Genomic DNA, 27992 nt, shown 5'->3' on the forward strand with positions numbered 1-27992 from the left:
ATTACATTACACTAACTGATCACATTTGTCATGTAACGGGTACTACTCCACAGTTCTCGTTGTAGTGCCATACCACCTGCCAGCAAATGTTCCACTCCAATTCACTTCTGCCTTGTCTCCATTTACCTTAGCACTTCCTACTGGCTGTTTTCTTATGATAGTTTCCCAGCATGTGCATATTACTGATTTTATTCCATGCACCATATGGTAAACAGTTCTCTTCTACGTGGTTTATTTATTAGTCTCCTTTCTGTAGCATCCTAAAGTGCAGCTTATTCCAATTCACACATGGGTAAGTTTCAGTATTGGTTATGCATTTTAATTTAAATATGCATTTCTTTCTCAATGTCCTTCTGCACATTCAATTTTTAACTGTTTCCTACCATTTCTGCTGATTTCCATTTCTAGGCAATAATTGCAACACTATTGTTATTTACTTTTCACATACTGCCATACTGTAATATTTTTCTATACTGCTACTCAGCAAATAGAGGAGGCACTGAACAGCTGACACGACACACAGTAGTATCTGTCATACTGTGTATAACCACGTGCAAGATCTTCCCTGTACATTCACTACCACTTTATACTCCAGCCCTGTAACTTGCATTTCTTACCTCATCAAAGGCTGAACCACATGCAAATGCAGATACATTATGCAGCACGTTTGGGAATCCCCATTACAAACTTCTAGGACTTGTAGAGGGTACTGGGTAGATAATATTCTGAATTGAAACTCTTGTCCGGAAGCATACAGTTTCCATGCTACAACCATTTGGACACATATTGGTGACACGACCACTTTTACAAATAATTTTTTAGGAGCTACTCAGTACATCGCTTGTTCTACTATTCCACTCATTAATAACCACAGAAACAAAAAGGAAACTTAATCAGTTTTCAGAAACACTGTTGTTTACAGTATGGCCTCTTCCAATTCAGTTGTGCCACATCTCCTTGGAGCACCACAGTCATGCCTGCTGGTGGTGAAGTTAGCCCTTTCTTGAAGCCGTAGTGTAATTGTGGTGAAAAGGGTATGTGATGGAGTTGAACATTTTGGATAACGGTCTTGATAAAGGTGACAAACAGCTCTGCGATTACTGTGAGCTTCACAATACAGGATTATGTCAGTTTGTTCTTCAACATGTACTCTACCATGTTGCTCTAACACTCACAGACATGTGAATGAAGCTTGAAATAGGTCAGAGAAGTAGGACAGATGTCAAATGTCATCAGCCAATCTGATGTAAGTAACCTCCCCCCCCCCCACCCCCCCTGTTGCATACATACCTAGCAAACATGTTTACAAATGGCTGTAGCACAGAAACTATACATTTCTGGGCAAGCATTCCAGTTAAGAATATTGTCTCCTCAGTCCCCTCTACAAGCCCCAGAAATTTGTAACAGGAATATCTGAACACCTGGTGCATCAACTTTTCTGTAAACACTGCATAGCATTTTATGTGGGTATGACCACTCACAAATTATCCATCAACAGCCACCATCAAACAATTGCTGAGTATGATGCACAGCTCAGTGTAGTGTCCCATTTATATTACCATGCAACAGCTGTTGTTCTGATTTGTGCATGTGGGAATTCTCCTTGTAACACATGCTTCATTCTGAAAAAAAAAAAAACCTTGGACTAAAACTTATCTAGTTCCTGTCCCCTGCTTGTCCTTCCATACCTTTCTTCTCTTCTGTTCCAACACCAAGCTCTTATTCACTGTTGTTATTTTCTCTTTCATTCCATCCCATCTCCCTTCTTGGAACTTTTTCATCTCTTCTATAACATTTTCCAACTGTGAATACTTTCCTCAGTATTCTATTTCTTTTTTCACCTCTGTGTTCCTCTCGGCTTGCCTCTCCCCTACCTTCATTTGTATGAATGTACTTGTACCACCACAGCAAGATCTTTCCCAAGTACCATCTGTCATGTACCTCACTCTCTGCACTCCACGTCCTGCTCTCAGCCCCCTCCCTCCCCCCACTCCCCTCTGTTCTTTTCCACATTTTCCCAATTGGCGAGCACTATGTTTTGTTTCCTCTGATTTGACAAAGGACTAAAAGTTAAGTGTTTCCCACTTTTTTGTGCACCTCCACTGCTTACCACCTCCTCTGCTTGGTGAGTCTATCCTGTTATACATATTTTTTTCCATCCTGGATATTCCATTATTGCATATATTGCTGCAAAAGTCTTCAAATCAGGCATCTACCTTATCATATATTGTTGAACCACAAATTATCAGCAGGTGCTCTTACTTTAAAACCAAGTTTTTTGTGTTACGATAAACAAATATTACCATTTAAATATTCCTTGCAAAAAATGTCAGCGCAGACTGTTAATTGCATTTATAACTCCAATTTTAACTGTTTTTGCATGCTTAATTATATTGAGCAGCATCACAAATATCAGTATATCACAGCTTCTTCGAAATAATTTAAAAAATTACAAGAGTGAAAGTTTTGATAATTTAACAGTCTTACAATACTTCTTCCACATACTGTTAATAAAATATACTAGGTGTGGCAAATGTATTGCAAAGCGTACTTTGTTATGAGTTGAACTAGATTTTTCTACATTTTCAGGTAAGTAACACATTCGTAGTAAGTAAACTGCCTATTTTGTGAGATGCTTCATAGTTGGTCTTTTGTTACCATTCAGTTTTCATACTAATACTTTGCTAGTGCATACCTTCTTTTTATAGTTTATTTTCATTAATATTTTCGTTTGTCACTGTTTATTTTGTTACCTTAGCCATTCCTCATAATTTTGTAAAAACCAAATCTCAAGTAATCTTTTTCATGTAATTAAGTGGTATTTGCACAAGTTTCTACTTTGCTTGCCATTGTCTTTTTTAATGGCTTGCTATTATTTCTTAGTTGGCAACAGATTCCATTTCAGTTTTAAGAAATGGAGTTCAGTCATGTGCAACTTCCTTTCCATTTGCAAAGTATGCACATCCTCAGGTTGCTAGCTACAAATTTATGTTTCACATTTGCTCTCAACAGCTATAGCATCAACTAAGTTTCATAAATAACTTTTTTACTTCTATTTGTTTTAGCTTTTATTGCCATAACTCTCCACTTTAAAGTGAAAGAAAAGAAATAATCCTCATTACCCAGTATTATTTAACTTTGTCAGAGTGAATTTACTGTGAAGATGAGTATGTTTCAGCTCTGTGATTGGCAGTCTCAAAATCCCTCACACTCATTCTAAGAAAATGTTGCTATCTAAATGCAGGTGTCAGAAACTTATTTAATCATAACAAAAATTCTCTGCTAAGTGATCACCAGATGCATGCGATTAGGAAATAATGATATTCTTATTGAATAAATATACAAGTGGCTTATGGTTAAAAAGTAAACTGCATCAGAACACCATTTCTTTAATTTCATCAAGTATGACACACTTTCCAAATGTGTTGCAATACTGTGTAAAACTTCAGCTAAATTATTATAATTCTTGAACACTGCAGAAACAAAATTTCATCACATTCTTTTTTATGTAGCATTGAAGTTTTTAGGATGTAAGTGTGTATTATTGTTATTTACTATGCAATCATTGCACAGTGACTGTAGATTCATTCAGAATAAAATGAAAGGACTTCAGATGGTTAGCACAACCCCCCCTCACACACACAACTTTCTGTGATTGTAGCATAATTTTGTTATATATTTGGTAAAAAAAAGTGATCTGATACACATTTCTGTAATAATGTTAAACTTAGTTTCAAATATCTAAATGTGCATTAAGTTCTGTACTATCTAAATCTTACATGAACTGCAGATAACAAAGGTGAAAGTAGCACAAGAAATTAATACAGTTTTGTGCAACGAACAACAGATGAAACATAACAGTGGCAGTGCTCAGTGCCAGTGCAAATAACATTATACAAAGGTAAAAAAATAAAGACTCACAAGTTCAGTACTCATCGTGTTGCAAGAGCGAAGTGGCAGTTTGTAACGGACAGGTGATGGCTGTTGGAGAAATTCAGCCATGCAACTGGAATTCTTCGACAGCCCCCGAGGGTACACCATACCATTGAATGCACCAGTCCTTGTTCGTATTGCCACAAGGATCTCATTGCTATTGCACTCTATTCGTACGTCCTGATCAGAGTTCCATTTTGCTGCTCCTGTGAATAGTTGAGAGACATCATTTCATGTACTATGCTCATCTCCTAAATTTGGATCATCAACATACAGTCACATTTATTTAGGAAACCTGGACTTTTCAACAGTGGTGATGTCACCCATGAATCTTTCAAACACACTGTTGTAGGAAGTAAAAAGTACTTGTACAAAGTTCTGTCACAGTCTCACATGGTATTTTCAAGCTACAAGGTTACTACACATGCAGTGATACTCCTGCTGACACTTTCTGAAATCACCTAAGAAACAGTTAGTTTAGTACAGCAAAGTGATTGTATGTCTAGCTACATATGTGTGTCTTTCTGTTTCAGATCTTTCCAGATGAGTTACATCACCCTAAAATTTAGAGTTAAGGCAGTTGGTTCCTATCTGTGGGACAGCACTTCAATAAATCTCTGCCCATGGAGACAAAGATTTGACAGTTCATAAGAAGTTGAGATTTATGATGCTGGTAATGCTTCCAAACTGTACATGTCCCTGGAGATGGACAAGATACAGTGTCTTAATTAATTATGTGCATGTTCTGTGGATCATAATTGTGAACTCTTGCATTGATATGGAATGAGTCATTTTTAAAATTATAATAAATCTTTTCAGTGGGAAAAATTTTCTTGCCCAGTTCATCAGCTTTCAGATGCTCCTGTGATGGTGCCAGATTGATATCAACACCCAGCTAGGAGACAAAGTGAAAAACAACATATGCAAGAGAAGTTGTGTCCAAAGCGAGTCCAGACATAGGGTTTTACATGTTTCTCAAAATTACTCCAGGTGATGGGCAGGGCTATCCATTCTACAATGGCAGAAATGAAGAACAGTGTTCTTTCTCTTAGCATAAATAATGAGAATTCTGGCACAAGGCTGCCATTTATGTTAATTGCAGTAAGCCTAAAACTATGCAAAAGGATGGTTAGTGGTTTTGACACTCTTGATAAGAAAGCAATAATCAAAATTGACCAATTACTCTATTTCACAGAATAGCCCTTTTAATTTGCTATCTTTATTTTCATGTGAGGCACTCAAGATTTCACAAATGTGTTGTATGTATTCAGTTGCCTGTAAGAGACCACAGTCAACTTTTTGAAATACCTTGCTCATTGCAAAGTTAGTGAAAACATTTCTCTAAGTACAAGAAATAAGAACAAGAATTCACTCTTCTCTGATGCACAAAGAATCTAGCTGGCCTTAGCTGATGTATCCAGATAATGGCTCTCTTTCAGAACTTCCAGAGTGTACAATACCAGAGTGTAAATATTCTTAAATCTTACTAGTGAATCGTGTCTTTCAACGCATCTGGTTTCATACATGAGCAAAAGACCGCTGCTTCTCATATGCTCATCACGAAACTTGGCATCTTTTTCTATTACAATATTTGTAGATTGTGACAAACCGTTAATGAAATTTAAGTCTGATGATACTGTGCGGCTGGTCCCAGTGGAGGTTCGAGTCCTCCCTTGGGCACGGGTGTGTGTGTGTGTGTGTGTGTGTGTGTGTGTGTGTGTGTGTGTGTGTGTGTGTGTCCTTAGGATAATTTAGGTTAAGTAGTGTGTAAGCTTAGGGATTGATGACCTTAGCAGTTAAGTACCATAAGATTTCACACACATTTGAACATTTTTGATACTGTGCCAATGCAATTTCGAACTGGCTGAACAGAACAAGCATAAAACAAATCCAGATTAAGACCATGCGCACAATGCAGTGTACATGTTTAGCTTGAGGAAAATTTCACAAAGTACAGCTTGCGATTGTCGAAGATATCCACTTATAGCGGACGTCCCATCGTAGCCCTGTCCACACAAATTTGACAAATCAAGTTCGTAACTTTCAAGCTTGTCCCTGATCACTGTCGATAACTCTCGACCTGTTAGGTCACGAACTGCAACAAAGAACATAGCTGTTGCCCTTAAATGATCTTTCAACATACATTATGTGATCAAAAGTATCCAGACACCCCATAAAACACACATTTGTCATATTAGCTGCATTGTGCTACCACCTAATGCCAGGTACTCCATGTCAGCGACGTTAGTAGTCATTAGACATCGTGAGAGAGCAGAATGGGGTGGTCCGCGGAACTCACTGACTTCAGACGTGGTCAGGTGATTGCAGACGTGGTCAGGTGATTGGGTGTGATTTGCGTCATACGTCTGTACGCGAGATTTCCATACTCCTAAACATCCCTAAGTCCACTGTTTCCGATATGATAGTGAAGTGGATATGTGAAGGGACACGTACAGCACAAAAGCGTAAGGCTGACATCGTCTGTTGACTGCCGACAGTTGAAGAGGGTCGTAATGTGTAATGGGCAGACATCTATCCAGACCAGAGACTGTATGGAGGTCCCTCAACCGCCTAAGACCAACCTGAAGAAATGGGGAATCCTTCCAGTGAGTGCTGACACTTTTTGCGACTGCGGGGCTGAAGAAGATCCAAGCCATGTACTTGTATGCCCCCTCCTGGACAGCCCGAACACAATACAAGGTGTTTAGAAAGGAAATGACAATGTTATCGTAGCTGCTATTTTTTGGGAATGCTGACTGGACACGGAAATGAATGAATCTATCCAGATCATCACACAGGAATTCCAAACTGCATCAGTATTCACTGCAAGTACTATGACAGTTAGGTGGGAGATGAGAAAACTTGGATGTCGTGGTCGAGCGGCTGTTCGTAAGCCACAAATCACGCCGGTAAATGCCAAATGACGCCTCGCTTGGTGTAAGGTGCGTAAACATTGGACGACTGAACAGTGGAAAAACGTTGTCCCTGTCCCTGCAGAAATAGGAAAAAACTGACCTTTTTATGTCACTTATTATTTTTTCTTGATCGCTTGTTAAGCCCTTGTCAAAGTATTTCATGCTGTCGACTCCCATGTCTGTGGGATATTAAGCCTATAAGAAAATCGACGGTTTTTAAAACCTCCGCCTGACTAATATGAAACGGAGAATCTTAAAGTCTATACAATGGGAATCATACAGCCAACGAGTTGCACGCCAAAAGTTTATTCAAACCTTCATCTAGGTCCATATAAATGCTGTGGCATAGCCATAAGGCATAATCAAGAGAAAATGATCTAAAAATTCCAGTTGTCCTGGGAGCTTTTCGCAAGTATAACAGGGCAGTAAACAATCCAAGTTTTTCTTTCTAAATTCGTTGTTGATGACTAAATAAAGATGTTGAGGGAACGCTAACGTTGGACAGACTTTATTGACGCACCGCGAAAGGCTTCACGCCCGTTAATAAAAGCAAATGGTAACTATCTGAGACATTTCAATTAACATAATCTGCAACAGATAGAGAACTTGTAACTGACGTTTTCAAATAAGAAAAAAAACTCGGTGATAAGCATAGCTCTGAAATCTAAACGATTTCCACACACAGATGTCAGAACGATCGGGAGCCACTTCGGGTTACCTTTACTTAGAAATTGTACAAAGCGGCGTGATTCATCAGCGTCCATTGTAAGTCCTGTGGCAGTAACTGCGTCTTTGGTTTGCCGGAATTTTAATGAATTATAGTCACTGTGAATGTCATGTATACATCAAATTATATCACCTACCTCCGCCGTCCTGAAGTCGACACAACAGTAAGTTCGAGTTTCTTCGCCCTCTGCCTAACGACAAAAGTATGAAGAAGATGAAGTGCTGTTTCTTTAAACACAGGCTGGTAGTACACGGGAAAGAATCACTGACGTAAGCGTTGCGAACATCCGATGATGTCGGAAATGTCAAGGAGCTCAGTAAGTAGAAGTAGGCAGTCTAACGCCGCGCGCCCTTGAAGACGTTATCCCATGTAACCTGGTTGCTGACAACCTCTTAACCATTGGAGCGAACCTGTAACTGCGCTGTTCGGTCATCACGCTCAGAATATTGTTTTCACAGAATTGTTTCTTGGTTCGAGCTGACTGAGATTTCTTGCGGGCACCATTCTGTCGACGTTTTCTGAGACCTGTTTACCTTATGAAATATTTTGCGACGCCAGCTTTGTGGAATAGTTTCTCGTTGTATCGCTTTTGCAAATTTTATATGATAACTATGTCCCAATGTGAGAGGTTTACTAAAATGTTCATGTAAACATGTTTGCAACTTTTACAAGTGTTCACTAACATATCGTTTCTCAGCCTATACGGCAGGGGTGTCCAACCTGCGGCCCAAGGCATGTATCGGTGCGGCCCGTGAGCGTCTACAACGCGAAATTTATAAAATTCCGTTCGTGCAAAGTTTTGATGAAAGAACATTTTCAATTTGAAAGTCCCGCGAAACCTACGCCATACGTCCGACCGTCCCTATCCCTCCCCCCTTTTTTTTCTTCCTCAGCGTGTTAGTGTTAAGTATATTATGTGCAGCCAAAATATTTCTCCCCCCCCCCCCCCCCCCTCCCAACACAATTGTGGCCAAGGTAAGCTAAAAGGTTTGCCACTCCAGGCTTAGAGCACGCGTTACCCATACACTCCATTTTTGAACATTCCCCATTGCATGCAAATGTCATATTGTGGTAGAACGATAACAGTTCATCACATTTCCCAGTTCGCGAGTACACTGACGTGGATTAATGCGTTTAAACGATCTTCATCAAACTCTGATGGTCTTCCTAAACGTGAAGAATGTGGAAACACTCTTCCTTAAAACGACAAAACCATTTTCTTGCCGTGCTCTGTCCAATTGCAACAACCCTACACACAGCGCAAATATTTCTGCCTGTGTCCCCCGCTGTCAACTTCTATTCAATCCTAAACAGGGAATAATGTGTCGGAAATGCTCCGATGTCTCCATTTGGCACTATTTCCTAGTGTCAATAACTTCACTCACCATCTCAAACAATGAGCTATAATCAAAACATGGCAAACGATAAATAATCCCACATCATGCTATTCGATATAGGTTTCTAATAACTCTAATTTTGATTTCAATTATGGCGCAGATTATACTCAAGTATATCTTATCTGCGCGTTCAAAAATTCAGTGAAAGTCAAGGTCACTTCGATGGTAGATACACCTTGTGGTGCACCTTTGGCTAAGCGTCCGTCGGCAGACTTAATATAACTAACAGCCTTACGAGTGCTACCGAGAGTGAACGTCTATTTCCAATTATATTGACTGACAATTTTTATCAATTTATACGACATGGGAAACAAGATAAAGAAATATGTATGTGCTGAGTGTTCCACAAATAAATAATGCTTACAGCCCGCCAATCGCACTGCAAACCAAAGGCTGCGTTATGCGGGCAATTTTATACTGCGGGATCTCGTTGGTAGATGTCAGTATAGTTGTATAGGCTCTCTATCGCTATAGCGATACACCTGACATCTACCGATGAAATTGCACAATATCCCGTCAGCTGCGCAGAGCATCCGTGTGACGGCAGCACTATCTGAAACGGAATTGATTGCGGTCACAGTAGCTCTATCGGCGCCTGCTAGCAATATCACAATGTTCACTTGAAGAACATATTCATCCATTATTATCTTGCGTCGTCATTGACGACTCTTGTCAATTTTTGGCGGATGTGGATTGATTTCAATCTGCGCCGATAATGTGAAATTCTAAAAAGTTTGCCGCGCGGCCTAAGGCGTCTTGTCACGGTACGCGCGGCTCCCCCGTCGTGGGTTCGAGTCCTACCTCGGGCATGGGTGTGTGTGTTGTCCATAGCGTAAGTTAATTTAAGTTAGATTACGTAGTGCGCAAGCTTAGGGACCATTGACCTAAGCAGTTTGGTCCCATAAGAGCTTACCACAAATTTACAAATTTTTCCAAATAAGTTTCTAAGTAATGAAAATGTTGAAATATTTTTGTATTTATGTCTCAGCCCATCCCCTGGCGGTATGAGTCGGGGGTAGGGTGGTGAAATAATAATAAAGAAACAAAATTATTTTTGCACAAGAAACACTAATGGCTGACAATTTCGATACTAACACACTCCCGGTGTAATTGCTGGCATATAGCGGCAGAGATATTTGCTAGATTCTGTCAACGCCTATAAATTGTATAATTTAACAGGACCTAAGGTTACTGTATTTTAAGGGACTATAATACGCACCTTAATTTTTAAGTAATTTTTTAAAAAAAATAATATTTCTCCCATTTTTATTATAAGACTGCAAAGACAGACAAAAAATCTTAGTTTTTAAAACCGAACTGACCTTTAAAATCCTTGAAAATAATCATCTGAACTTTCTTCTTCTTCTTCCTTTTCGTTGTCATCGTTTTCCTCTTCATTTATAGGATAGTATTCGCTGCCATCGACAGTGTTACTTATGCCGCACTTGTTGAAAGATTTAACAATAATGTCTTCTCTCATTTTAGAAAAAAAAAGGTTCAAATGGCTCTAAGCACTATGGACTTAACATCTGAGGTAATCAGTCCCCTAGACTTAGAACTACTTAAACCTAACTAACCTTTGCTCGGTCAGAGCGGCCGGCCTCACTTTAGACCACGACTTTTTTACCCACTGACACACTTGTTTGATTGTAGGTCGTTTTTAAGTTCCCTCCGGCGTGGATTTATGTCAGGTTTCATTCATCATCCATTTTGTTCCATTTTCTCTCATATACACTTTAAATGGTTTATTTATCGAGACATCAAGAGATTAGAGTTGTGAAGTAAGTCCTCCCGAAATAACAGCAACCTCAGTATTACCGTGCCTCAATTACTCTTTCACAGAATTTTTCAAATGACCATTAAACTGATCTAACGTAAGAAGGGAACTCTTCTTGAATAAAACACCTTTCCTTCTCTCCCATACTCTGTTGATAACTTCGTACCAGCTTCGTCCACCCAAAACTTGTCATGTATGTTAACAACGACACATGGCGGTATTTCAGAAGATTTTGCCATTGTTTCGCGCTTGAAAATGATGGTTGGATTAAGTTTAGTACCGTCAGCACAGCATGAAAGGACAACAGTGTAGTGAATTTTTCAGGTCCACTTGTTACAGTTATAGCACTGTTCACCCGGTCTGTTACTCGGCACATCAAATGCCAGAGGAGTTTCGTCCATATTCTTTGTTTGGCTTAGTTCCACACTGGTTTTCTCTGGATGCTTTGGAAAGATAATATTTTCTCTTCTACTCTTGTGGCATTTTCTTAGACATTTTGGTTTTGTTTCGCATGCTGAGTCCATAAACCTATGGCACCAACCGACTCCACCCTTAACGTGTGTTAAGTTCCACTGCAGCGCTAGCTTACGAGCGTGTATTTAAATCATTTTTATATTAATTCCAGTGCCATTTTGACGGTGTCCTTGAATCCATTTCAATATGACATGTTCTAGTTTTTGCATTCAGTCTTTTATTTGCAAATTTAGTCTTCCTCTTTTTTTTCAGTTGTCCTTTATCAGCCCGCCAATCGCGAATGTTTTTTCTTCTGTTGGTGGAAGGCAGAAATGCCGCTCGGCTGCTCTGTTTCCGTGTCCTACATATACTAATTTCCATGTTCTCCTGCGTATGCTATTACTTTCAATTTATAGCCCACATCATATGAATACCTTTTTGTTTTTTTTCATTACGAAAATTGTTACTAACAAATATATTGTACTGCTACCAATAACACACATAACTTTCAGTTTAAGGTCACTGGCACCGTAGACTGCAATGACGTTGCTAGACTGTGTCATGGGTTTCTGACGGCGCGGCAGGAGGTAGACAGTGTTAGAAAGTTTGTGAATCCCCGCAAATCACGTTTGTCGCATCGGTGCATTGCTGCAGCCAGTTGAATCCATTGTTGCCAGATGGAGATAGGTTTCCCGCGACATCGAATATATGGCCATTTTTAAGACTGGCGGGAATTTCAAATCAAACACTGGACATTTTTATATTAATTTCGATTATAAGACGCACCTGAATTCTGGAGGTAATTTTTCGAAGAAAAAAGTGCGTCTTATAGTCCGTAAAAATATTGTGTGTTAAGTTTTCGAACCTTCAAATAGATATATGGCTAAGCGGGCACGCACGGTACACAATGAGAAGCTTATCTCACAAAATAGTTTGTAATAAATCAATTTAAATTTGTGCTTCATATAGCGTTAAACTGAAGACCTCGACTGTAAACAATGCGAAGGTACGAGCGGTTTGTCTTGAGAAACTGCGATGTTAAGCTTCAATAAAATACCGCATTTCTTACTGCGCGACTTGCAGCAGCAGATCAGAACCTTGTGGCGCCTATCGTACCAGCAAAGAGGAGGGCATTATGCAGCTATATTACCGCATATCCCTGCACGATCGTGGTACTCCTGTGGCATCTACCACGGGAAGTTTCCTGTACGATGTCCCGTCACTGGTTTAACCATGGACGGATGGTTCCGGCTTCACTTCTGTCGACTACAATTGACTGATTCGCTCCTACGTCATTGCGGCGCGGAGGAGGACATAGGCCACATCATTTTCGGCTGCCCACTGCGATAACACGCGACAACCGAATTGCTCGAATTGCTGCAGTGCTTGGAGATAAGTGGACAACAACTTCCTTCCAATGTGACTCGCAACACATGATGTACAGGTATCACTGTATAGACATATACACTATGTAATCAAAAATATCCGGACACCTGGCTGAAAATGACTTACAAGTTGGCGGCGCCCTCCATCGGTAATGCTGGAATTCAATATGGTGTTGGCCCACCCTTAGCATACGTTTAGTCTGGTGCTGGAAGGTTTCTTGGGGAATGGCAGCCCATTCTTCACGGAGTGCTGCGCTGAGGAGAGGTATCGATGTCGGTCGGCGAGGCCTGGAACGAAGTCGGCGTTCCAAAACATCCCAAAGGTGTTCTATAGAATCCAGGTCAGGACTCTGTGCAGGCCAGTCCATTACATGGATGTTATTGTCGTATAACCACTTTGCCACAGGCCGTGCATTATGAACATGTACTAGCTCGTGTTGAAAGATGCAATCGCCATACTCGAATTGCTCTTCAACAGTGGGAGCAAGAAGTTGCTTAAAACATCAATCTACTGTGATAGTGCCATGCAAAACAACGAGGGTTGCAAGCCCCATCCATGAAAAACAGACCACACCATAACACTACCACCTCCGAATGTTACTGTTGGCACTACACATGCTGTCAGATGACGTTCAGCTGGAATTCGCCATACCCACACCCTGCCATCGGATCGCCACATTGTGTACCGTGATTCGTCATTCCACACGTTTTTCCACTGTTCAGTCGTCCAATATTTACGCTCCTTACACCAAGCGAGGCGTCGTTTGGCATTTACCGGCGTGATGTGTGGCTTATGAGCAGCCGCTCGACCATGAAATACAAGTTTTCTCACCTGCTGCCTAACTGCCATGGTACTTGCAGTGGATCCTGGTGCGGTTTGGAATCCCTGTCAGATGGTCTGGATAGATGTCTGCCTATTACACATTACGACCCTCTTCAACTGTCGGTGGTCCGTCAGTCAACAGACGAGGTCGGCCTCTACGCATTTGTGCTGTACGTGTCCCTTCACGTTTCCACTTTACTGTCACATCGGAAGCAGTGGACCTAGCGATGTTTAAGAGTGTGCAAATCTCGCGTACAGACGTATGACACAAGTGACACCCAATCATCTGACCACGTTCGAAGTCCGTGGGTTACGCGGAGCGCCCCATTCTGCTCTCTCACGATGTCTAATGGCTACTGAGGTCGCTGATATGGAGTACCTGGCAGTAGGTGGCAGCACAATGAACCTAATATGAAAAACGTATGTTTTTGACGGTGTCCGGATACTTTTGATCACATAGTGTAATTACTTGTTACAGATGAACACACCATGAGTTATCTATTCTCTACAAACCCATGTAAGTATCCTACGTGAGTCTTGGCTATATATGTGTGATGAATCCGATTGGATGTACGTTTTAAATTGTAATACACTCCTGGAAATTGACATAAGAACACCGTGAATTCATTGTCCCAGGAAGGGGAAACTTTATTGACACATTCCTGGGGTCAGATACATCACATGATCACACTGACAGACCCACAGGCACATAGACACAAGCAACAGAGCATGCACAATGTCGGCACTAGTACAGTGTATATTCACCTTTCGCAGCAATGCAGGCTGCTATTCTCCCATGGAGACGATCGTAGAGATGCTGGATGTAGTCCTGTGGAACGGCTTGCCATGCCATTTCCACCTGGCGCCTCAGTTGGACCAGCGTTCGTGCTGGACCTGCAGACCGCGTGAGACGACGCTTCATCCAGTCCCAAACATGCTCAATGGGGGACAGATCCGGAGATCTTGCTGGCCAGGGTAGTTGACTTACACCTTCTAGAGCACGTTGGGTGGCACGGGATACATGCGGACGTGCATTGTCCTGTTGGAACAGCAAGTTCCCTTGCCGGTCTAGGAATGGTAGAACGATGGGTTCGATGACGGTTGGGATGTTCCGTGCACTATTCAGTGTCCCCTCGACGATCACCAGTGGTGTACGGCCAGTGTAGGAGATCGCTCCCCACACCATGATGCCGGGTGTTGGCCCTGTGTGCCTCGGTCGTATGCAGTCCTGATTGTGGCGCTCACCTGCACGGCGCCAAACACGCATACGACCATCATTGGCACCAAGGCAGAAGCGACTCTCATCGCTGAAGACGACACGTCTCCATTCGTCCCTCCATTCACGCCTGTCGCGACACCACTGGAGGCGGGCTGCACGATGTTGGGGCGTGAGCGGAAGACGGCCTAACGGTGTGCGGGACCGTAGCCCAGGTTCATGGAGACGGTTGCGAATGGTCCTCGCCGATACCCCAGGAGCAACAGTGTCCCTAATTTGCTGGGAAGTGGCGGTGCGGTTCCCTACGGCACTGCGTAGGATCCTACGGTCTTGGCGTGCATCCGTGCGTCGCTGCGGTCCGGTCCCAGGTCGACGGGCACGTGCACCTTCCACCGACCACTGGCGACAACATCGATGTACTGTGGAGACCTCACGCCCCACGTGTTGAGCAATTCGGCGGTACGTCCACCCGGCCTCCGGCATGCCCACTATACGCCCTCGCTCAAAGTCCGTCAACTGCACATACGGTTCACGTCCACGCTGTCGCGGCATGCTACCAGTGTTAAAGACTGCGATGGAGCTCCGTATGCCACGGCAAACTGGCTGACACTGACGGCGGCGGTGCACAAATGCTGCGCAGCTAGCGCCATTCGACGGCCAACACCGCGGTTCCTGGTGTGTCCGCTGTGCCGTGCGTGTGATCATTGCTTGTACAGCCCTCTCGCAGTGTCCGGAGCAAGTATGGTGGGTCTGACACACCGGTGTCAATGTGTTCTTTTTTCCATTTCCAGGAGTGTATATTGTACTGGACGCTGGCTGAATGGATGATGAGAACGTTAGTAAGAACATGAAATCAGATGTAGAGCTGCCATTTCTCGGTTTGTTGCAGAACTGTCAACTAATATGAATAAAGCACATCGCGTACCATGTATTACATGCAATAACTCTGTTCCTCATTATCACATAAAAAATACAAAACGGTACTTCCATTGTGATTTTATTTATTCACGTAAGTCACTGCTTTCTAACATTTCTAGAGGAGCGACATATTTTTAAAACCGTAAATTCTATCAAAAATTTTCTTCTTAAAAAGAGTCAGTGTGTATTAAACAGTATTTACTTGCAGAGGGAGGGCACAGGTTGGCACTGACTTTGTTGGGCGAGTTACCAAAAAATTACTGTGACACCTTTCAACGACATAAATTTAAAAGGTATGAACTATTTCAGTTTATGACACTATGATCTGTTTTACCAATTTTTACAATAATAAAGTATAACACCTTCCAAAATTAATGTATTATTCAGCGTAATGTAAAATTAATTTTGCTACCGTCTCACTACAGCACGCAAACAACGTTATGGATGACGCTTAACATTTCTGCAGTCACATTGACACCTAAACTCATGCAAACTATGGTATGCAACACAACATTGTTTTACTTGCTTAAACAATTATTCACATTTTCCTGAGATAAGCAACAACTTCTGGAGAGCATTTGCGTTCAAGAACATATTCACGATCTTTAACTGAGTCGTACTTCTCCACATCAGCATCGGATTTGTACAAATCGTCCCTGGAAAGCACTATCCTGGCGCGAACACCGCACACGTTACTACTACTGTCAACCGTGTTTCTGGGGCACTTATCACCGTTTACACGTATATTTCCTGACAAAGCTGCCATTAGCGGGAACATGAATTCAGAGGTAGAGCTGCCGTTTCTCGGTTTGTTGCAGAACTGTCAACTAATATGAATATAAAGCACATCGCGTACTACGTATTACATGCAATAACACTGTTTCTCATTGGCTGCCTGTTACCATTGTTTACAGTCAATGTATTAAATTTTGGCTGGCCAGTGTGGCCGAGCGGTTCTAGGCGCTTCAGTCTGGAACCGCGCGACTGCTACGGTCGCAGGTTCGAATCCTGCCTCGGGCGTGGATGTGTGTGACGTCCTTAGGTTAGTTAGGTTTAAGTAGTTCTAAGTTCCAGGGGACTGATGACCTCAGATGTTAAGTCCCATAGTACTCAGAGCCATTTGAACCATCTTATTCAGTTTTGTAGGAATTGAACGGGTGTGAAAATTAATGGATTTAATTTTGGGCATTTACTCCCAACCGGTAAACCCCCGATCGCTTAAAGAATCCAACGACTATGTATAAAACTGCTTCAAATATCTTATTACAGAACTTTACAAATTAGTTAAATATTTGCGTTTAAGCATCTGAGTGAGATAAAGTTTATGAAGGATATAAAATTATGCTCAATGTTTATTGAAAATCGCTGAGAAACGTTGGATGAATATGAACAGAGTAATCTGTGCTCCATTTTAAGCAAAAACTTGTTTTTCACGCGTCTCAATGTTTATGACGTCATATCTCCTGAACTATATGCCGTAGAACGATATCATTTTGCACGTACATTCAGTGATAATGTACATTATTATTATTATTATTATTATTATTATTATTATTATTATTATTTGCTGCTACCATTTGCAAAGGACCTGCCACCTAGGTACTAAGACAGATCGTATTTTCACAATATGAATCCTGCCTCGGGCATGGATGTGTGTGATGTCCTTAGGTTACTTAGGTTTAAGTAGTTCTAAGTTCTAGGGGACTGATGACCTGAGATGTTAAGTCCCATAGTGCTCAGAGCCATTTGAACCATTATTCCCTAAGCTTAATAAACAATTGTATTATTGAAATTACATTTATTACTCAAAACATTTCTATATATATTGAAATGACAGTTGATCCATTTCTATGTTTCTTAATTTAGCCTAATCTTACATCTAGGTCTGTCTATTAATCTCACTGTTTGCATCTGTTTCAGCATCCAATTTCGTTTCTGTGTTTGTGCCTGTCTCTGTGTCATTTCAAGTAGTCTGTTCTCGTGTTTGTAAGTTTGCTCTTATTTACGTGTCGTGTGGCTCTCGTAGCTTTTACCTCATGTTGTCATACTCAGTTTGGGGTCGTGTGTGCATGAGTATGTCATTTTACACTGTGATATGTTCAGGAGTTCCTAGTTCTCCGCAAGTGCACATGGATGTTCGGCTGAGGTCAAACCGCTGGAGGTATTCTGGATACGGACCATGGCCCGTGAGCAAATGGACCATACCACATGCGGGATCTATACGCTTTAGCCTCATTCGTTTCTTAATGTTGGGGACAAAGGGGTAGACGCGACGCCCCTTTTCTGTCGAATCCCATTCTCTCTGCCAAGTGTCATCGTTCCAGCGGTTTAGTCGGCGCGTTTCAGTGATGTCCTATACATTTATGTCGCGTCTGCCTTTCTCCAGCCAGTGCCCTGCTGCTTCTTGACGGATGAAGATGTCAATGGGACACACTCCCATCACCACGCACACTGCCTCCGCCGACGTTGTGCCGAAGGCCCTCGACAACCTGAGCAGAACATTTCTTTGGCCACATCTCACAAGGATTTTACGTGTTGCAAGCCTCAGTCGATGCGCCCAGGCGCTCGCTGCAAAGCATGCTACACTATGTGATCAAAAGTATCCGGACACCCCCAAAAACATACGTTTTTCATATTAGATGCATCGTGCTGCCACCTACTGCCAGGTACTCCATATCAGCGACATTAGTCATTAGACATCATGAGAGAGAGCAGAATGGGGCGCTCCGCAGAACTCACGGACTTCGAACGTGGTCAGGTGACTGGGTATCACTTGTGTCATACGTCTGCACGCGAGATTTCCACACTCAAAAGTTCAAATGTGTGCGAAATCTTATGGGACTTAACTGCTAAGGTCATCAGTCCCAAAGCTTACACACTACTTAACCTAAATTGTCCTAAGGACAAAGACACACACCCATGCCCGAGGGAGGACTCGAACCTCCGCCGGGAGGCGGACTGCAGCGCCTCAGACCGCTCGGCTAATCCCGCGCGGCATTTACACACTCCTAAACATCCCTAGGTCCACTGCTTCCGATGTGATAGTGAAGTGGAAACGTGAAGGGACACGTACAGCACAAAAGCGTACAGGCCGAACTCGTCTGTTGACTGACAGAGACCGCCGACAGTTGAAGACGGTCGTAATTTGTAATAGGCAGACATCTACCCAGACCATCTCACAGGAATTCCAAAGTGCACCAGGATCCACTGCAAGTACCATGGCAGTTAGGCGGCAGGTGAGAAAACATGGATTTCATGGTCGAGCGGCTGCTCATAAGACACACATCAAGCCGGTAAATGCCAAACGACGCCTCGCTTGGTGTAAGGAGCGTAACATTGGACGATTGAACAGCGGGAAAACGTTGTGTGGAGTGACGAATCACGGTACACAATGTGACGATCCGATGGTAGGGTGTGGGTATGACGAATTCGCGCTGAACGTCATCTGACAGCGTGTGTAGTGCCAACAGTAAGATTCGGAGGTGATGGTGTTATGGTGTGGTCGTGTTTTTCATGAAGGGGGCTTGCACCCCTTGTTGTTTTGCGTGGCACTATAATAGCACAGGCCTACGTTGATGTTTTAAGCACCTTCTTGTTTCTACACGACATTAACATCCCTGTAATTGACTGCCTGCACAGAGTCCTGACCTGAATCCTATAGAACACCTTTGGTATGTTTTGGAACTACTTTCCAGCACCTGACTGAACGTATGCCTGTGAGAGTGGAAGCTGTCATCAAGGTTAAGGGTGGGCCATCACCACACTGAATTCCAGCATTACCGATGGAGGGCGCCACGAACTTGTAAGTCATTTTCAGCCAGGTGTCCGGATACTTTTGATCACATAGTGTATATATTCAAATAGTGCGATGTAATATGTACGTGTTGTCTATGTGGGTAGCCTTTATTTTGTAGTATTTAGTCTTGCTAATTTATACATTATTTTCATTACTTTGTCGGTTTATGTCTGATATGTTCAATGAGCTTCAGTTTGTCGTCAGTGTCTAAACCTAGAAATATTGTCACATTTTTGCGTTGCAAGGTTGTGTTATTTAGCTTGATGCTGGGGTTTCTCTTAAGTTCGTCTTTCGATAGTAAGTACACCGATTTATCAGTTGCAGTTGCAAGTTTATTGTTACTACACCATTGATGTCTACGAGGAGCTGGGTAGTCTTTTGTTCTAAGTTTCCTCTTGAGTTTCCCGATACCACTGCAAATCATCAGCGTACGCTACTACCCCATTTACTCTGTCATCTTTATGTAGGTTGTTTATTAGCGGCTCAATAACAGCATCGCAAAATATGTGTCCACATATGGAAATCCCTGTGGGCAACCTTTGGAGATTTTCTTGTCTACTCTTCGGTGGCCTGCTCACCATTCCACAACTCCGTCTCTGCAGTAGTCAAGGAAGCTGTTATATAAAGCTGTTGGAATTTGCATTTGTCTTAACTTTTTGAATATCGCAGGCCACCAAGGTTGTCAAAGGCACCAATTATATTAATTAATTTTGCCACCACATATTTTTCCTGTGTGCTCTGAGTTATGTGTAAAGCTCTGTTTACTGCATTATCGATAGACTGGTGTGACCGGAATCCATACTGATGTGGACTGAGGCCCAGAAGCTGTCTGTATGACTGTAGTCTGTCACACAGCCTTCATTAGGCAGATATGTCTATATGATTTTGGGTTTGTTGTGTCCTTGTCCTCTGACGTTTTGATAATAACTGCACTGACCGTCTTCCAACAAGCGGGTATTCTCCCTTGCTATGAAGAGTCATTAAGTAAGTCCGTCAGGTAGGGGACGACCTGTGATGCAGCAATTTTAATGGTTTCTGAATGGACTCCTGCCGCTCGGGATTAGCCGAGCGATCTAAAGCGCTGCAGTCATGAACTGTGCGGCTAGTCCCGGCGGAGGTTCGAGTCTCGATCCCTGAGTCAACAGATGGGGACGTTTGCAAGACAACAACCATCTGCACGAACAGTTCGACGACGTTTGCAGCAGCATGGACTATCAGCTCTGAGACAATGGCTGTGGTTACCCTTGACGTTGCATCACAGACAGTGGCGCCTGCGATGGTGTACTCAACGACGAACCTGGGTGCACGAATGGCAAAACGTCATTTTTTCGGATGAATCCAGGTTCTGTTTACAGCATCATGAGGGTCGCATCCGTGTTTGGCGACATCGCGGTAAACGCACATTGGAAGCGTGTATTCGTCATCGCCATACTGGCATATCACCCGGCGTGATGGTATGGGGTGCCATTGGTTACACGTCTCGGTCACCTCTTGTTCGCATTGACGGCATTTTGAACAGTGGACGTTACATTTCAGATGTGTTACGACCCGTGGCTCTACCCTTCATTCGATCCCTGCGAAACCTTATATTTCAGCAGGATAATGCACGACTGCATGTTGCAGGTCCTGTAAGGGCCTTTCTGGGTACAGAAAATGTTCGACTGCTGCCCTGGCCAGCACATTCTCCAGATCTCTCACCAACTGAAAACGTCTGGTCAATGGTGGCTGTCAAGTGGCTCGTCACAATACGCCAGTCACTACTCTTGATGAACTGTGGTATCGTGTTGAAGCTGCACGGGCAGCTGTACCTGTACACGCCATCCAAGCTCTGTTTGACTCAATGCCCAGGCGTGTCAAGGCCGTTATTACGGCCAGAGGTGGTTGTTCTGGGTACTGATTTCTCAGGATCTATGCACCCAAACTGAGTGAAAATGTAATCACATGTCAGTTCTAGTATAATATATTTGTCCAATGAATACCCGTTTATCATCTGCATTTCTTCTTGGTGTAGCAATTTTAATGGCCAGTAGTGTAAGTCTAAGGGACTGATGACCTCAGATGTTAAGTCCCATAGTGCTTGGAGCCATTTGAACCATTTGGAGCAGTTATGCTACGGATTGTAGTTCTTTCTTACCGTGATTCCAGAGGAGCGAAAAATTCATATTGGCGAGAAAAATACAAGCCTGCTTCAGTCAATTTATCGTTATTACACTTACGCGAATCTACTCTCAGTATGTTTTAACGAATTTCAATTACGTCCGTGGAATGTAAAAAACCTAACTAACCTAAGGACATCACACACATCCGAGCCCGAGGCAGGATTCGAACCTGCGGCCGTAGCAGTCGCGCGGTTCCGGACTGAAGCACCTAGAACCGCTCGGTCACAACGGCCGGCCCCGTGGAATGTTTACTGGGGCTGATCTTGAGAAGCATGTGAACAAACACGAACTTTTTTAAAGAAATAATACCTCGTCGACAACTTCTCTGTACGAACGGAGTTGTTATACTGATTTACATTTCTTCTCCCAAGCTTGGCGAATTGAGCTACTGCTTCGCTTCTAAAGACCTCGAATTCGACGTGACCAAGTATTGCCTTCCTTTTTTATTTCCGTCGGCAGCTGGAGTGATAAGAAGATTTTACGCGTTGACGAGTTATTAGCAGAGGCCTTCTAAAGAAGCCAGTCAGCCGTTCGACTGGACTGATAATATTCATCGATGCAGGTCGGTGTCTTCTTCGAGGGAATCTGTCCTTCCATCTGATGAGCGGTCTTGCTACATTCCGTTGTCTTACACTCCAAAAATATCTCTGAGATTCTGTCATTGTCAATTCGTTCAATATATGCTTCCGACTTTAGTTTATTGCGGTGTATTCTATCACTTAGATTGAATATGTTCAGTTCCTTCTGTATGTCATTCCTTCTTTTTTTATACAAGAATGTATAAAAACTGTTAAAATTGGATTTTGGCGTCTTCGAATATCCAGTCGTTTGATCTGTTTGTTGTCCATTTCTCGCTGCTGTATATCAACACGGAGATTGCGATTAGAGTGCTGCAACGCGCAGTGTTTGACCGGTCACGGCTTGCCTGTTGACGGGGGGACCGAGCAGCTCGTGTCAGGCCCCACACGACTCGGCTCGGTCACGTACTCGCGCCATGTCTGTTGTCCGGATTCCGGACACGCGGATAACCGAGCATGACCGGTCACCGCTGACGTCTGACCTCGCCTAGCCCCGGCTCGCTGCACTGTACTTTACTCTACAAATCCAACGCCTCTCTCTCTCTCTCTCTCTCTCTCTCTCTCTCTCTCTCTCTTAATACAAAAGTAACATTTCCAAGAACGGGTACGTGAGACAGCATCAGGAAAGTAAAATGATATTTCAATACAATCGCAGATAGAAGACGAGTCTCATTTCCAAACAAAAGATATATTTTCCCTTTCTTTTTTAGGAAACATTAAATAAGTGCTTTCCCTGTAATCTAGAAGACAACCATTTTCATAAAGAAAGTGTGGTGTCACCGGCAGACACCACACTTGCTAGGTGGTAGCTTTTAAATCGGCCGCGGTCCGCTAGTATACGACGGACCCGCGTGTCGCCACTGTCAGTGATGGCAGACCGAGCGCCGCCACACGGCAGGTCTAGTGAGACGTACTAGCACTCGCCCCAGTTGCACAGCAGACTTTGCTAGCGATGCTACATTGACAAATACGCTCTCATTTGCCGAGACGATAGTTAGCATAGCCTTCAGCTACGTCAATTGCTACGACCTAGCAAGGCGCCATTTATCTTTTGCTGGTTATCTTATAAAGCCTGTACCGTCAGACCTATGTTCTCCAATTATGGAATAAAGTTAAGTATTCTACCAGTTACCTCCTGTTTTGCTAGTCTTATTTCTCTGACCTGTTCCAGACCTCACGACAGTTTGCGTGAGCTTTAACAGCGTGCATTTCGGCCTCCTCAAGCAACACGGTGTTGGCACTTACGCCAACACCTCAGAAAGCATACAAAGAACATTAAACATGTACAGACGTAAGTAACTTGTCATACTTTTCAAATGTTTGCAACAAAACAAAATTATAGTTATTGTTGATCAGCAGTAAATCACTAACGCGTTCAGGATTTAATTGGCTGCGGCAATTTGTTAGTAACATGTCGGCTTTACTAAAGCATCTTTCACTAGGTGCGCGTGTTGCTGGGATACATAAAATACGTCTTGCATCTGCAGCCAAATCTGGCAGATCTGTTTCATGTCTGCTCCACCACTTTAAGATATCATCATCTCCGGAGTGCATTAAAATGTACAGATCTACTTCATCTGCTGCGGATGATTTGCTGTTCCTCCATTCCTTGAAACGATCTCTCTTTCTGGGTGGTGATGACACAGTACTTGAAGGATCTATGATAATAAACAAAAGAGACAAGTAATACAGAACTGATATGGAAATCGTCGAAACGTTCCCGTAAGAGACCGAAGACCTCGCTTTTTGGTCTCTCCCCTAAACAACCCGACCCCCGTTCCCATAAAAACGAGATGTTTTACGTTAATGAAATATTATAAGAGTCACAACATTCCCGTTTCTCTATAATACACTTTCCACTACCTATGCAAAAACGATTATGTTAATGATTGCATGTTGTACCTGCGTACGTAGCACACATTGTCGCACATTGCTAAGAATTTCTTGCTTTTCACTTATTTCAAGCATATTAAGATCACGGAAGGACGGCCAAAGAAACGATCTTTGTGAGGTTTCCTGCAACTGTGTTTCTTTAAATGAGTGGTTCCCGACTGAAAAACAATAAAGTGGAGCAGTTTATGCACGATACGTACCCAGCAGACCCACTGTTTTCATCTACAACCAACAGAAATGTACTCCATACTTGGCTTTTTAGACCTTCCCGTTTCTTTAATGTGTAAACATTGGTTTCAATCTTACGTCTTACTACACTGGCTTCCTCGCGCTGCTTGATTACAGAGAGAGAGACACCACAAATGAGAAGCCCGTACTGGCTGCAGTGTCTCACGGATAATAACACGTGTAACGTGTTTGAAGTTATGTGCTACGTATTCGGTCACGGCTTCTATGCTCGGTCACCAGGACTAGTGCGGGTAGCCTATCTAGTTAGGGTGTGCTCGCCCCACCTCGTATTTTGTGCTCGCTTACTCGGTCATGCAGGACTCTAATTGCGATCACAGCATAAAACTTTGTTTGTGTTGATTTTTGGGTTTTATAGGAAATCAAAGAAAAATTTAGAGTAACAATTTACGTTCAAGGAGGGAAAAAGAAGACTCTGAGGTTTTTTGATGACATTGCAATTCTGTCAGAGATAGCAAAGGACTTGGAAGAGTAGTTTGACACGGATGGGACACGTAATCAGTCGTGGCCATATAACAGGAGCCATCCCGGCATTTTCCTGAAGCAATTTAGGGACACCACAAAAAACCTAAACCAGGATGGACGGATGAAGATTGCAGCCTACATCCTCCAGAATACAGCATTAATCTGTTTGAAATGGTGTTACGCCGGTGTTTAATAAGGTAAAAGGATAGTGCTATATTGTTATCCATTTTTCACTTCCAGACACCGCTCACATTACACGATACACTCATTTTTTTCATAATGTAACAGTACATACACTGTCAGCTGATTTCAGTACCATAATGATGAAGTCTGGTTTCCATTTTGTTGCATCGATACTTCTCATTTGCTAGTCTGAAAAACTGAGTCAGTATCCCTCTATAATGTGTGAGATGTTAAGCTCAGAAAGAAGACAAGGTGTTAGAATTATACACTGCATAGCTTTGGCAGTAAGGTTTTCGAGAAAAAATAAGAAAAAAGTAATGTGTCAAAGTGATGAGTGAAATATGTTTTATTATCGCTATTATTATCTACATACTAGCGTTTTCCGGGCGGTTTCACCCGCGCAGATGTTACAGATTCAAGTCTCCCACTGAGTTTTTCTGTCTGTATGTAAAGGGTAATCCCAGGATCTACTGTAGTAATTTTTACCAATAGATAGACTGATTCAGGAGGAAGGTTTGGGTATATAATTTGTTACCGTTATGCCAGACAAGTCGTCCTGCCGTAGACAGTGTTACCTGTGCGAAGCCGTGCCGCGTAGATAGTAACAGCTAATGGGTGGCTGGGCGGTGATTTGAATACCACTTCTTCCGAGTACCAGTCTAGTTCTATAACCACCACGAAACCTCTCAGTGTGGGGCAAGCCAAGTACTTTGTCGGGGTTTCGCATACTTGTGAATATAAATAGAGCTGTATGTTGCCTGCAGTATTGAACAACACATAAATGTTTGAGGCCGCGCGGGATTAGCCGCGCGGTCTCGGGCGCTGCAGTCATGGACTGTGCGGCTGGTCCCGGCGGAGGTTCGAGTCCGCCCTCGGCCATGGGTGTGTGTGTTTGTCCTTAGGTTAAGTAGTGTGTAAGCTTAGCGACTGATGACCTTAGCAGTTAAGTCCCATAAGATATTAAAAAAAAAAGTTTGAGATTCAAATTCCTCGCGATGACATCCTTGAGTAGAACATTCTCGGTTTACTTGCCCTGTCAAATAGGATAAAATTTCGACCTTTCGACGAAATCCTCCATCATCTTCAGAAACAACTGAGTGTCATGGATGATGTTGTGCTGGCCATTTATGGTCCATAGACGACTTACGCATAGGCGTACGTTATCATAACGCGATTCTACCAGAGATTGTGTCCATGTCTGCACTGGTGACGCCTGTGCTCTTGCACCAACGTAAACATGTCACTGCATTTTTCTGTCTTCTTAGCTTGGAGAGCTCACTTCCAGACACCACAGAGATTACAGCCCTTTCCCGGTTGACGCTGTTCTCACAACATTCTAATTTTTACTGCGTCTTCAATAACAGAATCCCAGTGCGTCGATGCGTTTAACAAGATTTTAATTCCATTAAACGTTATTCTGTGTTTACTTGTGAAACTGCGCTCAACAACTGTAGATGCCGGTGCGACACCGGATGAGGTGGCGCAGTACTTAACACATTGGACTCGCATTCGGAAGGACGACGGCTCAAACACGCGTCCGGCCATCCACATTTATGTTTTCCATGATTCCCCTAAATCTCTCCAGGCAAATACCGGGATGATTCCTGTGAATGGGCACGGCCGATTGCATGCCCCATCCTTGACACAATCCGCGCTTGTGCTCTGGGCCGGCCGCGGTGGTCTAGCGGTTCTAGGCGTTCAGTCCGGAGCCGCGCGACTGCTACGGTCGCAGGTTCGAATCCTGCCTCGGGCATGGATGTGTGTGATGTCCTTAGGTTACTTAGGTTTAAGTAGTTCTAAGTTCTAGGGGACTGATGACCATAGATGTTAAGTCCCATAGTGCTCAGAGCCATTTGAACCATTTGCTTGTGCTCTGTCTCTAATGAGCTCGATGTCGACGGGGCGTTAAACCCAATCTACCTTCTTTAAGTTCTCGATTTTAATATGCCTTTGATGTTCTACATAGCAGTCATAGTACGCCTAGACTGGCCGATGTAGTTGCTCCCGCACACACAAGGAATCTAATAAATTGCAGGCAGTCTGACACTGTCCTTAATCAGCAATAGCATCTCCTTTATCTTCTTAGGTGATCGAAATCAAGGTCTTATGCTTCTCCTTACCAGGACTCTACCTAGTTTACTAGATGTAGCACCACAGAAAATATGAAGCAAACGGCTAGATCGTTATTTGAGTCTTCATCATTTTCACGTTTTCGTTTCTTGGAGAGCGCTAACATTATATCTCGAACTTCATAGCCATTCTTTCGCAACACGTATTTCAACTGATTGATCGCGGAATCCGGGTGGTTCTTGTCAGAAATAGTTGTGTATTAGAAACAGCTCTCTTCTAGACTGGGTTGTGGAAACTCTGCTCACTGAGATATAAATCAGTCTGCGTCAGCTTGCAGTATACAGCGTGGTGGAGCTGTCCATCCGATTTTCGTCCAACCGAAACTTCTAAAAATGGCAGCTTTCCTTCCCCCTGTCTCGAAAGTGAACTGGATGTAGCTCATGTGATCGATGCCCAAAACTCCGACGTCATTTGACCATACCATAAATGTGCCGTCAACATAACGATAAAAAGAAGGTTGGCGAAATGGAGCAAAATTTAATTCGCGTTCCTTAAAAAGCTCCTCAAAATGCTCCATAAAGAAGTTGGCCGCTTTTGGGGATAGTCAGTCGTTCCTGATGAAGACGATGGAGGATTTCGTCGAAAACTTGAGATTTTAACAGATTTTCCGTGAGAAGTAAACTGACAATCTTTGATACCGTAAACACATGAGTGCTATTTTCTGTTTTCTAGGTAAAATCGGCCGCGAAATTAAAAACACTGTGGAAATTCTATGAAGTTCCGCGCAGAGATGTTGGGCAGCGTCTCTAGTATGCCCGTTGATCGCGTCATACCGGACTTGTCAGTTCTGAACGCGTAGTGAGCACGTAAACATGAGTGGGATAGTAGAGTCTCACTGTTGAAACTAGGGATTGGTTGGTTGATTCGGGGGAGGAGACCAAACAGCGAAGTCATCAGTCCCATCAGATTAGGGGAGGATGGGGAAGGAAGTCGGCCGTGCCCTTTCAAAGGAACCAAAGCGATTTAGGGAAATCACGAAAAACCTAAATCAGGATGGC

The 27992-nt window shown here is 42.9% G+C and overlaps 1 protein-coding gene across 3 annotated transcripts in view; it reads right to left on the bottom strand.

Moving 5' to 3' along the window:
* The window catches only part of LOC126183323 (cuticlin-4), a 243927-nt gene that overhangs the window by 15922 nt on the left and 200013 nt on the right, over window positions 1-27992 (bottom strand). For all 3 annotated transcript variants that reach the window (XM_049925184.1, XM_049925183.1, XM_049925185.1), the window contains exon 4: window positions 3922-4139. In XM_049925184.1, the coding sequence (XP_049781141.1) occupies window positions 3922-4139 (218 nt within the window). The remainder of the gene's footprint in view (window positions 1-3921; window positions 4140-27992) is intronic.

The sequence above is a fragment of the Schistocerca cancellata genome, chromosome 4, assembly GCF_023864275.1.
Source record: "Schistocerca cancellata isolate TAMUIC-IGC-003103 chromosome 4, iqSchCanc2.1, whole genome shotgun sequence".
Taxonomy (NCBI): domain Eukaryota; kingdom Metazoa; phylum Arthropoda; class Insecta; order Orthoptera; family Acrididae; genus Schistocerca; species Schistocerca cancellata.